The sequence below is a fragment of the Phocoena sinus genome, chromosome 4 (assembly GCF_008692025.1).
Source record: "Phocoena sinus isolate mPhoSin1 chromosome 4, mPhoSin1.pri, whole genome shotgun sequence".
Taxonomy (NCBI): domain Eukaryota; kingdom Metazoa; phylum Chordata; class Mammalia; order Artiodactyla; family Phocoenidae; genus Phocoena; species Phocoena sinus.
This window is the reverse complement of record NC_045766.1, coordinates 58,115,377-58,129,301: the sequence shown is the minus strand read 5'-3', so window position 1 is coordinate 58,129,301 and position 13,925 is coordinate 58,115,377. Positions and strand designations below refer to the sequence as shown.

General features: G+C 36.6%; 1 protein-coding gene across 1 annotated transcript in view; it reads left to right on the top strand.

The window, feature by feature from the left end:
• CCDC39 (coiled-coil domain containing 39) overlaps positions 1 to 13,925 on the top strand; it is a 49,672-nt gene that overhangs the window by 31,542 nt on the left and 4,205 nt on the right. Inside the window, exons 14-19 of the mRNA XM_032630245.1 lie at positions 7,213 to 7,336; positions 11,761 to 11,920; positions 12,342 to 12,448; positions 13,131 to 13,271; positions 13,418 to 13,597; positions 13,736 to 13,821. Of these exons, the coding sequence (XP_032486136.1) occupies positions 7,213 to 7,336; positions 11,761 to 11,920; positions 12,342 to 12,448; positions 13,131 to 13,271; positions 13,418 to 13,597; positions 13,736 to 13,821 (798 nt within the window). The remainder of the gene's footprint in view (positions 1 to 7,212; positions 7,337 to 11,760; positions 11,921 to 12,341; positions 12,449 to 13,130; positions 13,272 to 13,417; positions 13,598 to 13,735; positions 13,822 to 13,925) is intronic.

The window sequence follows — 13,925 nt, the reverse complement described above, 5'->3', positions numbered from 1 at the left end:
TTCTGATACTTAATATATTTTACCATCAACTTTCTTTAGGAGTAGGAACCTGGTATGTTGAAGATTTCTTTTCACCATGATTGGAAGGCTTATTTTCACGAAGTTGTAGCAGGCAAACAAGTCACTGTCCATGTTGCTGTGCATATATTAACATTCTTAGTATTATTATTATATAAGTTAAAAAATAGTTTAAAAATATAAATTTACTGGAATAGAAGGAAAAAAGTAACAAGGAGATTTAAAAATCAAAATCTTAGGAGACAATTCTCCAAAGGTTTCTCATATTTCTGCATGCCTTGCAAGGAGAGGCACTGGCTTTCCTGTTCTGGAAAGACAAAGGAGCAAGGTAAAAACCTACAAGACCAAATAAATGAAGATGAAATAGGCAACCTACCTGAAAAAGAATTCAGAGTAATGATAGTAAAGATTATCCAAAATCTCGGAAACAGAATGGAGAAAATACAAGAAGCATTTAACAAGGATCTAGAAGAACTAAAGAGCAAACAGTGGCAAACAACACAATTCCTGAAATTAAAAATACTCTAGAAGGAAACAATAGCAGAATAACTGAGGCAGAAGAATGGATAAGTGACCTGGAAGATAAAGTGGTGGAAATAACTGCCAGGGAGCAGAATAAAAAAAAAAGAATGAAAAGAATTGAGGACAGTCTCAGAGACCTCTGGGACACTATTAAATGCACCAACATTTGAATTATAGGGGTCCCACAAGAAGAAGAGGAAAAGAAAGGGTCTGAGAAAAAATTTGAAGAGATTATAGTTGAAAACTTCCCTAACATGGGAAAGAAAATAGTCAATCAAGTCCAGGAGGCACAGAGAGTACCATACAGGATAAACCCAAAGAGAAACACACCAAGACACATGTTAATCAAGCTATCAAAAATTAAATACAAACTATTAAAAGCAGCAAGTGAGGGCTTCCCTGGTGGTGCAGTGGTTGAGAGTCTGCCTGCCAATGCAGGGGACACAGGTTCGTGCCCCGGTCCAGGGAGATCCCACATGCCGCGGAGTGGCTAGGACCATGAGCCATGGCCGTTGAGCCTGCACGTCTGGAGCCTGTGCTCCGCAACAGGAGAGGCCACAACAGTGAGAGGCCCACATACCGCAAAAAAAAAAAAAAAAAAAAAAGCAGGAAGGGAAAAGCAACAAATAACATACAAGGGAGTCCCCATAAGGTTAACAGCTGTTCTTTCAGCAAAAGCTCCGCAAACCAGAAGGAGTGGGAGGACACATTTAAAGTGATGAAAGGGAAAAACCTACAACCAAGATTACCCAGCAAGGGTCTCATTCAGATTCGAAGGAGAAATTAAAAAGTTTACAGATAAGCAAAGTTTAACAGAATTAAGCACCACCAAACCAGCTTTACAACAAATGTTACAGGAACTTATCTAGGCAGGAAACACAAGAGAAGGAAAAGATCTACAAAAACAAATCCCAAACAATTAAGAAAATGGTAATGGGAACATACATATCAATAATTACCTAAAAGGTAAATGGATTAAATGCTCCAACCAAAAGACACAGAATGACTGAATGGATACAGAAACAAGACTCATACATATGCTGTCTACAAGAGACCCACTTCAGACCTAGGGACACATACAGAGTGAAACGGGATGGAAAAAGTTATTCCATGCAAATGGAAATCAAAAGAAACCTGGAGTAGCAATTCTCATATCAGACAAAATAGACTTTAAAATAAAGACTACTAGAAGAGACAAAGAAGGACACTACATAATGATTAAGGGATCAATCCAAGAAGAAGATATAACAATTGTAAATGTTTATGCACCCAACATAGGAGCACCTCAATACATAAGGCAAATACTAACAGCCATAAAAGGGGAAATCGACAGTAACATAAAAACAGTAGGGGACTTTAACACCTCACTTTCACCAATGGACAGATCATCCAAAAGAAAATAAATAAAGAAACCCAAGCTTTAAATGACACATTCAACAAGATGGACTTAATTGGTATTGATCGGGCATTCCATCCAAAAACAACAGAATACACTTTCTTCTCAAGTGCTCATGGAACATTCTTCAGGATACACCATATCTTGGGTCACAAATCAAGCCTTGGTAAATTTAAGAAAACTGAAATTGTATCAAGTATCTTTTCTGACCACAACACTATGAGTCTAGATATCAATTACAGGAAAAAAATCTGTAAAAAACACAAACACATGGAGGCTAAACAATACACTACTAAATAACCAAGAATCACTGAAGAAATCAAACAGGAAATCAAAAAATACCTAGAAACAAATGACAATGAAAACACAATGACCCAAAACCTATGGGATGCAGCAAAAGCAGTTCTAAGAGGGAACTTTATAGCAACACAATCCTACCTCAAGAAACAGGAAACATCTTGAATAAACAATCTAACCTTACATCTAAAGCAATTAGAACAAAAAAACCCAAAGTTAGCAGAAGGAAAGAAATCATAAAGATCACATCAGAAGTAAATGAAAAGGAAATAAAGGAAACGATAGCAAAGATCAATAAAACTAAAAGCTAGTTCTTTGAGAAGATTAAATTGATAAACCATTAGGCAGACTCATCAAGAAAAAGAGGGAGAAGACTGAAATCAATAGAATTAGATATGAAAAAGGTGAAGTAACAACTGACACTGCAGAAATACAAGGGATCATGAGAGATTACTACAAGCAACTATATGCCAATAAAATGGACAGGCTGGAAGAAATGGACAAATTCTTAGAAAAGCACAACCTTCTGAGACTGAACCAGGAAGAAATAGAAAATATAAACAGACCAATCACAAGCACTGAAATTGAAACTGTGATTAAAACTCTTCCAACAAACAAAAGCCCAGGACCAGATGGCTTCACAGGCGAATTCTATCAAACATTTAAAGAAGAGCTAACACCTATCCTTCTCAAACTCTTCCAAAATATAGCAGAGGGAGGAACACTCCCAAACTCATACTACGAGGCCACAATCACCCTGATACCAAAAGCAGACAAAGATGTCACAACAAAAGAAAACTACAGGGCTTCCCTGGTGGCGCAGTGGTTGAGAGTCTGCCTGCCAATGCAGGGTCACGGGTTCGTGCCCCGGTCCAGGGGGATCCCATATGCCATGGAGCGGCTAGGCCCGTGAGCCATGGCCGCTGAGCCTGCGTGTCAGGAGCCTGTGCTCCGCAACGGGAGGGGCCACAGCAGTGAGAGGCCCACGTACTGCAAAAAAAAAAAGAAAAAGAAAACTACAGGCCAGTGTCTCTGATGAATATAGATGCAAAAATCCTCGACAAAATACTAGCAAACAGAATCCAACAGCACACTAAAAGCATCATACACCATGATCAAGTGGGGTTTATCCCAGGAATGCAAGGATTCTTCAGTATATGCAAATCAATCAATGTGATACACCATATTAACAAACTGAAGGATAAAAACCATTATGATAATCTCAATAGATGCAGGAAAAGCTTTTGACAAAATTCAACACCCATTTATGATAAAAAATTCTCCAGAAAGTAGGCATAGAGGGAACCTACCTCAACATAATAAAGGCCATATATGACAAACCCACAGCCAACATCATTCTCAATGGTGAAAAACTGAAACCATTTCGTCTAAGATCAGGAACAAGACAAGGTTGCCCACTCTCACCACTATTATTCAACATAGTTTTGGAAGTTTTAGCCACAGCAATCAGAGAAGAAAAAGAAATAAAAGGAATCCAAATCAGAAAAGAAGTAAAGCGGTCACTGTTTGCAGATGAAATGATACTATACATAGAGAATCCTAAAGATGCTACCAGAAAACTACTAGAGCTAATCAATGAATTTGGTAGAGTACCAGGATACAAAATTAACACACAGAAATCTCTTGCATTCCTATATACTAATGATGAAAAATCTGAACGAGAAATTAAGGAAACACTCCCATTTACCACTGCAACAATAAGAATAAAATACCTAGGAATAAAGCTACCTAAGGAGACAAAATACCTGTATGCAGAAAACTGTAAGACACTGATGAAAGAAATTAGAGATGATCAAACACATGGAGAGATGTACCATGTTCTTGGATTGGAAGAATCAACATTGTGAAAATGACTATACTACCCAAAGTAATCTACAGATTTAATGCAGTCCCTATCAAACTACCAATGCCATTTTTCTTAGAACTAGAACAAAAAAATTGCAGAAAAGATCCTGAATAGCCAAAGCAATCTTGAGAAAGAAAAACGGAGCTGGAGGAATCAGGCTCCCTGACTTCAGACTATACTACAAAGCTACAGTAATCAAGACAGTATGGTACTGATACAAAAACAGAAATATAGATCAATGGAACAGGATAGAATGCCCAGAGATAAAACCAGGCACATATGGTCACCTTTTCTTTGATAAAAGAGGCAAGAGTATACAATGGAGAAAGACAGCCTTTTCAATAAGTGGTCCTGGGAAAACTGGACAGCTACAGGTAAAAGAATGAAATTAGAACACTTCCTAACACCATACACAGAAATAAACTCAAAATGGATTCAAGTCCTAAATGTAAAGCCAGACACTATAAAACTATGAGAGGAAAACATAGGCTGAACACTCTGTGACATAAATCACAGCAAGATCCTTTGTGACCCACCTCCTAGAGAAATGGAAATAAAAACAAAAATAAACAAATGGGACCTAATGAAACTTAAATGCTTTTGCACAGCAAAGGAAACCATAAAAAAGATGAAAAGACAACCCTCAGAATGGGAGAAAATATTTGCAAACGAAGCAACTGACAAAGGATTAATCTCCAAAATATACAAGCAGCTCATGCAGCTCCATATCAAAAAAACAAACAACCCAATCCAAAAATGGGCAGAAGACCTAAATAGGTATTTCTCCAAAGATATACAGATTGCCAACAAACACAGGAAAAGATGCTCAACATCACTAATCATTAGGGAAATGATTAGTGATGTTGAGCAAATCAAACAAATCAAAACTACAATGAGGTATCACCTCACACCAGTCAGAATGGCCATCATCAAAAATTTACAAACAATAAATGCTGAAGAGGGTGTGGAGAAAAGGGAACCCTCTTGCACTGTTGGTGGGAATGTAAATTGTATAGCCACTATGGAGAATAGTATGGAGATTCCTTAAAAAACTAAAAATACAACTACCGTATGATCCAGGAATCCCACTACTGGGCATATACCCTGAGAAAACAATAATTCAGAAAGCGTCAGGCACCACTATGTTCTTTGCAGCACTATTTACAATAGCCAGGACATGGAAGCAACTTAAGTGTCCATCGACAGGTGAATGGATATAGAAGATGTGGAACATATATACAATGGAATATTACTCAGCCATAAAGAGAAATGAAATTGAGTTATTTTTAGTAGGTGGATGGACCTAGAGTCTGTCATGCAGTGAAGTAAGTCAGAAAGAGAAGAACAAATACCATGTGCTAACACATATATATGGAATCTAAAAAAAAAAATGGTTCTGATGAACCTAGGGGGCAGGAAAGGAATAAAGACACAGACATAGAGAATGGACTTGAGGACATGGGGGCTGGTGAAGGGTAAGCTGGGATAAAGTGAGACAGTAGTGTTGAGATATATACACTACCAAATGTAAAATAGAGAGCTAGCGGGAAGCAGCTGCATGGCACAGGGAGATCAGCTCGGTGCTTTGCGACCACCTAGAGGGGTGGGATAAGGAGGATGAGAGGGAGACGCAAGAGGGAGGGGAGATGGGGATATATGTATGCATATAGATGATTCACTTTGTTATACAGCAGAAACACAACATTGTAAAGCAATTATATTCCAATAAAGATGTTAAAAAATTTTTTTTGGTTAAAAAAAAAAATTTATCATCTTAACCATTTAAAAATGTACAGTTAGTAGGGTTAGTATTTTCACATTTTTGAGCAATAGATCTCCAGAACTTTTTCATCTTATAAAACTGAAACTATCTTTTAAAACTTTTTGGTAAAAAACACATAAAATTTATCATCTTAACAATTTTACAATGTACAGTTAGTAGTGTTATATATTTTCACATTGTTGAGCAACAGATCTCCAGAACTTTTTCATCTTGTAAGACTGAAACTCTATACCCATTAAATATTACCTTCCCATTTCCCCCTTCCCCCAGCCCTTAGTAGCCACTATTCTTTCTGTATGAATTTGACTACTTTAGATACCTCACATAAGTGGAATCATGTAGTATTTCTCTTTGTGACTGGTTTATTTCATTTAGCATAATGTCCTCAAGGTTCACCATGTAGCATGTGACAGAATTTCCTCTTTAAGGCTGAATAATATTCCATTTTATGTATCTTATTCATTCGTCTGTCCATGGGCATTTGGCTTGCTTCCGCATCTTGGCTTTTGTGAATAATATATGAACATTGGTGTGCAGGTATCTCTTTGAGAACCCGCTTTAAATTCTTTAGGATATATACCCAGAAGTGGGATTGCTGGATCATATGGCTCTTCTATTTTTAAGTTTTTGAGGAACTGCCATACTTTCCATAGCATTTGCACCATTTTACTGTCCCACTAATAGTGGTTAAAGGTTCTGTTTCTCCACTTCCTCACTAATACTTTGTTGGTTTTTTTTTTTGTCTTTTTGATAGTAGCCATTCTCATGGGTGTGAGGTGACATCTCATTGTGGTTTTGATTTGCACTGGACCATCTTTTAAAAGATGTTTGGATAGTGAGCAGCCTTGGGAGCTAGAGATAGTATCTCCCTCTGCAGCAAAGGTTAGGTATGTTTGCTTATTTTCCATTATAAAATATTTGGATTAACTAAGCTTGAGGTTCTTCAGTTGTGACATAAACCTGCTGTATGTGCAGCATCCATTTGAGCTCCTCCTCACCTGCATGGCACTTTGGGAGCAAGGGGAACTAATGCAAATAGGAAGCTCATGCTACTTGGTATGTGCCATGAGTGATAAAGGCCTTTTCCTCTGACCCATAAATCTTGTGTTTTTTTGCCAGCATCCATGAAACTGTGGCGGGCTAACTTGTTAGCTTTCAAATTGGGTGAAATCTGAGACCCTTCACACTGAATTATAAAATTGCAACGTGAGAATATATTTAAACTGTTTGAGTTCAGTAGTAACAGAAAACTGTCTTCTGTAAGAACAGTAGTCCTTTAAAAGTATATTGTTTTTCAGTGTTTAATTTTTCTTTTCCTTTTCATACTAGTGCTGAGTTTCATGAGCGGCTAAGTAAAATTGATAAGCTGAAGAATAGATATGAAATTCTTACTGTTGTTATGCTGCCTCCTGAGGGAGAAGAGGAGAAAACGCAGGCCTATTACGTAATAAAGGTAATCTTAATGGATTTACAGTTGTGATAGAATGAAGTATTCATTCTTTCTTAGCTCTTTGTTAAAAACCAAAATGGCAAATTTATTTTTGCCATGAAATTTCAAATTTCATAGTACTCCAGTAGCTATTACACTTAATTAGGTCATAAAACATGATTTGCTAGATGGAGGTACTGAAGCATTATTAGTTTTATACACGAGGTCAAAGAGAGGTCTGGACCACCCTGACACTGTTTTTTTGCTATCATTTGTGTCATGTCTTTTTCCTTCATTTATTCAAGGTTCATAATCTCTTTTACTCTAAGACCCACTGTCACTCTGGGTGTCCTTAACATGTTGTGACAACCTGTTCAAAACCTCAGGCTCAAAGCTTTACTTCACTGTAGTCATGCACTCATGTGACCACAGCCTAGACTTTATTGTCACCTAGAGCTACACCACCTCTGAATCTTACACTCCAGTTTATCATTGCTGTCCTGGTATGGCAGATAGCTAGAGAGGAAGAGGGCTGTTCCTTTGCTTTCGTTTTAGGTGGGAGACAAACAGATCAGGTGAATCTACTGTTTTTTTTTTTTTTTTTTGGTCCGGTATGTGGGCCTCTCACTGTTGTGGCCTCTCCCATTGCGGAGCACAGGCTCTGTACACGCAGGCTCAGCGGCCATGGCTCACGGGCCCAGCCGCTCCGTGGCATGTGGGATCCTCCCAGACCGGGGCACGAACCCATGTCCCCTGCATCGGCAGGCGGACTCTCAACCACTGTGCCACCAGGGAAGCCCGAATCTACTGTTTTTTTCTGATGTTTTGAGAGTTGTCTGCCATCTCGTGATTATCTGTACCTTGTAACCCTAAAGGGAAATTTAGAAGTGATCAGGACTTGGATGCAATTTCCTTCCTGACTACTGCTATATTCATCTTTCCCTTGTAGAAAATACCCTGAACAGGTGTGATTTCCTTTGCAGAGAGGTCTGGGAAGTTACTCTAAACAGTTCAAAGAAGTAATGGAGATTGTAACTTTAGGTCATTTTTCCTGTATCATACATGGATAGGAGTGAGAAAGAGATCTCCAATTCACATCTTTAGAGGATGGCCCTTGTGGATGCACCCTCCATTTGGACTTCTACTTAATCTTCTAAGTTTCCTTCTGTAGCCCTTAAGGCTGCCCCTAACCTACTACACTGTGTGATATGTCTGCCACTTTGCCTCAGGAAATTCCACCCAACCTATATGAGAAATGAGTCCCAGCTCTCAAACCCTTCTTATAACTCATCAGTCTTTATTAGTATGTGAGGCTTCTGCCCACTATTAACAGGACTTTCCTCCTCTCAGGTTTTGAAGGTTCCCAAGGGGTGAATTGTAGGCTCTAGTCTGTTAAATGATGGGAAGTAGATAGATGTTGCAATTCCAGCTAAGTTTCTCTACCAACAAGGGCTTTGATGAGTTACATAAAAGCACTGGTGTTAGAGTGCTTTTGTCCATGCCTTGGTTCTATCACTGATTAGGTAGGTGACCTTGAATAAGTTATTTAACCATTTGGGGTCTTAGTTTACTCACTTAAAATATTAGGGTAATATTGTTACTTTTGTTTTAAGAAGTAAATGAGAAAATATATGTAAAGCCCTTAAACAGTGTCTGGAACAAAATGAGCTCTCAGTGAATATTAGCTATCATTACCGTTATTGCTGTTATGATGATGATGATGAAGTATCCACTTCTCAGGAAAACAGGCAAATTTTATGAGGAAGAGTATTCCTTCTGTGCCACTATAGTGAATATGTGAAATTAATCAAGGCTATCAGTTGCCCTTCTTAATTTCCTGATGTCATACTTCACTTTCCTCCAGGGTCCATAGCTTGCCACACAGTTATTCACATTTTTTGTTGTCAGCATATTTAAATGTTTTACTCATAACACTTCACATGTGCCAGATGTGTAAAATGGAAACTTTTCTTTATAACTGAAGTCAATCTGGCTTATGTTGAGAAAAATTATCCATGGTCTGAAAATGGACAAAAGCAATCAATGGGTGTACAATGATGCCACTGCATGGTGACACCAAAGACCTGGCATTTTCTAGTGGGCCCTACAGGGATTATCTGATTCTACAGGAGTGCACACCTCTGACTGATTTTCTATTTACCACTGTTTAGAAGTCTAAGGTATTTATGGAATTAGATCAGGATTTTGTATAAATGAACAAATTCAACTCATTCATTTGACAAACAAACTGACCTTGGAGTAGGGAAGTAAATGACTTAATGTTACTCAGCTTACTAGTAGGAAATCCACAACTAAAATCTAGCTGTTTTGATTCATTCTAGCTCTTTCTCCCTACACTATATTTTGAATGAAATGTTTGCTAATTCTAGACTCAACTTGAAAGAATTAGATGTAATTTACCTAAGAACGTTATTTTCTTTGCTAAGCTTAATTTTTTATTATGTACTATTTGCTATAAAAATGTGTAACGTATCTTGAAGCATAATAAAACAACTGAAAATGTTAAGAATTAAAACATTACCAAAAAAAATTCCAGTGACCACATTCTGGTTTAAATATAGATACTTGGGATTGAATAAATTTACCAATGAAATTATTAGTTGATTTTGACTAAAAATGGGTTTTGACACTTTTTAAAAATTTTATTGAAGTATAGTTGATTTACAATGTTGTGTTAATTTCTTCTGTATAGCAAAGTGATTCAGCTATATATATATATTCTTTTTCAAATATTCTTTACTATTATGGTTTATCACAGGATATTGAATATAGTTCCCTGTGTTATACAGTAGGACTTTGTTTATCCATCCTATATGTAATAGTTTGCATCTGCTAATCCCAAACTCCCACTCCTTCCGTCCCCCACTCCCCTCCCCCTTGGCAACCACAAGTCTGTTCTCTATATCTGTGGGTCTGTTTCTGTTTCATAGATATGCTCATCTGTGTCATATTTTAGATTCCACATATATGTGATATGATATTTAGCTTTCTCTTTCTGACTTACTTCACTTAGTATGATAATCTCTAGGTCCATCCATGTTGTTGCAAATTGCTTTATTCTCTTTTATGGCTGAGTAATATTCCATTGTATACATGTACCACATCTTTATCCTTTCATCTGTTGATGGACACTTAGGTTGTTTCCATGTCTTGGCTATTGTGAATACTGCTGCTATGAACATAGGGGTGCATGTATCTTTTTGAATTATAGTTTTGTCTGGGTATATGCCCAGGAGTGGGATTGCTGGATCATATGGTAGCTCTATTTTTAGTTTTTTAAGGAACCTCCATACTGGTCTCCATAGTGGCTGTACCAATTTACATTACCAGCAACAGTGTAGGAGAGTTCCCTTTTCTTCAAACCCCCTCCAGCATTTGTTATTTTTAGACTTTTTGATGATGGCCATTCTGACTGGTGTGAGGTGGTACCTCACTGTAGTTCTGATTTACATTTCTCTAATGATTAGTGATGCTGAGCATCTTTTCACGGGGGCACTTTTAAATATATATGCATGCTATCCCTCTCAACCCTTAATTGCAGTTCCTTGGAACTGTTTGGGTACAACTCTAGAAGGCTTAGCTCAGTGACAGTTAAGCTGGAAAAAGTCACTGGGTATGTTCACTCACTGAGGAATTTTTGGTTTTCAGCAATTTACAGACTTCATTTTTTCTAGCCATATTTATCACAATCATCTAATTAAAACTTTTAAAAATGTGATTATACATAAAATTTGCTGTTTTAATAATTTTTAAGTGTACAGTTCAGTGGTACTAAGTATATTCATATTGCTGTGCAGTCAACACAAGAGCCATCCCCAGAACTTTTTTTATCTTTCAAAACTGAAACTGTACCCATTAAACAATAACTCCCCATTTCTCCCTCTCCAAAACTCCTGGCAACCACCAATCTACTTTGTTTTTGTGAATCTGACTACTCTAGGTACCTCATATAAGTAGGATCATGCAGTATTTTTCCTTTAAAAAATATGTGACACTTTATGGGTATACTTTGTTCACCTCTTTTACCACTAAGACTTAAAATGAGAAAGTGTGCCAAGCCGCTTTCAGGTGAGAAACATACATTCTTTTTATTTAATATCTAGTTTGAAACCGCTTCTAGCTAACCTTATTTATCTTCTCAGTAAAGTTTATACCGGCTTAACTTTTCGTTCATTTTTGTTGGAGAGTTTTCATGTAAGCTTTGGTTGGTTACTACACTGCCATCATGCTTTTGTAGCCTATGTGCTATATTTGGAAGGCCTTGAGGATTTGGTCTTTTACTTTAAATCAGGTGCAAGAAATAAATGCTTGGTGCTGCATGTAGGCCCCACGGCAAACTGGTATTGTTGTGAGTTAACTATTTCCTGCCCTGAAAACAGACATTCTCCCCCATGATACTTTTAACCAATCTATTCCATTTTTCATAGGCTGCTCAAGAAAAAGAAGAACTTCAAAGGGAAGGTGACAGTTTGGATGCTAAGATCAACAAAGCTGAAAAAGAAATCTATGCTCTAGGAAACACCTTGCAAGTGCTGAACAGCTGCAACAACAATTACAAACAATCTTTTAAGAAAGTGACTCCATCTAGTATGTAGGAATTATTAAAACTTTAAAAATATACATGCAATGAAAACTGTAGAATTATTTACCTTCAAAAGAGGAACACTATGAGACAAGGAAAACAAAAGTGTATCATGTTTGATTCAGTTGGAAAAACTAATCCCCCTCCTTTAAAATAAGTGCTAAGGTGTTATTTCCATTATTACTTCTAGTGATATGGCATATCACTTCTCTAGGGAATTAATTTCAAATCTGAAGAGAACAGCATATTGGCTGCTCTATGCTGACAAAATAAAAATAGTTATTTCATGTCCTGTTTTTCAACAACTAGACATAAGGAATTTAACCTTTCATAAAAAAAAGTTAAAAGTTTAACTTATGTAAGACTTTAAGCTTGCTTTCTACACAGCATGTTAAAAATTTAGAGCAAAAATTCTTTAAATTCTAGGTGCTGAGTATGAGGTAAAAATTCAACTAGAAGAACAAAAGAGAGCTGTTGATGAAAAACACAGATACAAACAAAGACAAATCAGAGAACTACAGGAAGATATCCAGGTAAATTCTACAGGCTTTAGTAATAAGACCTTAGTAAAAGTTAACCATCATTATTCTTTCTTGTTATCTTGTACAAAGACAATTTTTTAGAGAATTAGATAGTGAGAGATGTCTCATTTAAATGAGAAAAAAAATAAGTGATCGAAGTATTAACTAAATTAGTTAAAATCCCAGGGCTAAAGTGTAGGTTAGACTCCTGACAATTACTTGTTGATTAGCTGATGAATCAGAGCTAGCTAATTATGATCTATCCACTAACCTTTTATTTAATGAACTTTATTTCACTTAAATCCTTTAATATCACCTTAAAGATTGTTCCTTAAAAGTCTGAAAGATAAGGAAACAACGTGCTTGGTAATAAGCAGGCTCTATAAACATTTAGATTTTTTTTGACTAATAAAGTGGAAGGAACAGGTGATATGAATTAGGAATCTTTGAAAATTGTATGCTTTCAACAATCATTGTTTGAATTGTTTATTTTTCTCCCAAATACCATAAAAATACTTTCCAGTGGAATTATATATAAAACTTAATCCATAGAGCCATTATACTTATTATCTACCAACAGAATGTACATTGTATACAAAAATAAATGAATCGAAATTAAATGAATACTTGGCAAGTTATAAAAGTTATTTCTGATCCTAACCAATAAGTATGTTAATACCTTTATTTTCTGCAGAGCATGGAAAATACTTTAGCAGTTATAGAACATTTAACAAATAATGTCAAAGAAAAAATATCAGAGAAGCAAGCTTACACACTTCAACTAAGGAGAGAAACTGAGGAGCAGAAGCCAAAATTAGAGAGAGTAACTAAACAGGTATTGGTAACTTTTAAAAACTGACCTGTCATATTTATATTTTTTTGGAGTTCCAAATGGTAACCCCAAATCCTCCTTCACCCATTAAAAAATATTAAGTTCTAGAAAACAGGTTTAAATAGTAACTGACTACTGTTGACCAACAGTGTGCAAAACTCATCAAGGAAATCCGTCTTTTGAAAGACACGAAAGATGAAACACTAGAAGAACAAGATATCAAACTTCGTGAAGTGAAACAGCTTCACAAGATCATTGATGAAATGTTAGTTGATATCACAGAAGAAAATGCTGAGATTGGTATTATCCTTCAAACATACTTTCAACAGGTAATAAGAGTATCTTCTAGTTAAATATATTTCTTAAACATTTCACGAAAAAAATTTATGGTATTCATCATAAAGTGAAGTCTAATGAAAAATATTATAAAATGCAGTGGTACTGACTGCTATTGACTATCCTTCCAGAGTGGTTTAGCACTACCTACAGCTAGTACTAAAGGGAGTCGTCACAGTTCTAGATCTTCTTCCCAGACTTCACTGGTATCAGCAAGGTAAGTGGAAGGAGAAAACACCGTCTCCTTACTTATTTACCTACAACTCTTACAGCTTCCATCCTAAGTGAACTCAGCTACTTCCACATGCCACAGCTATGGCA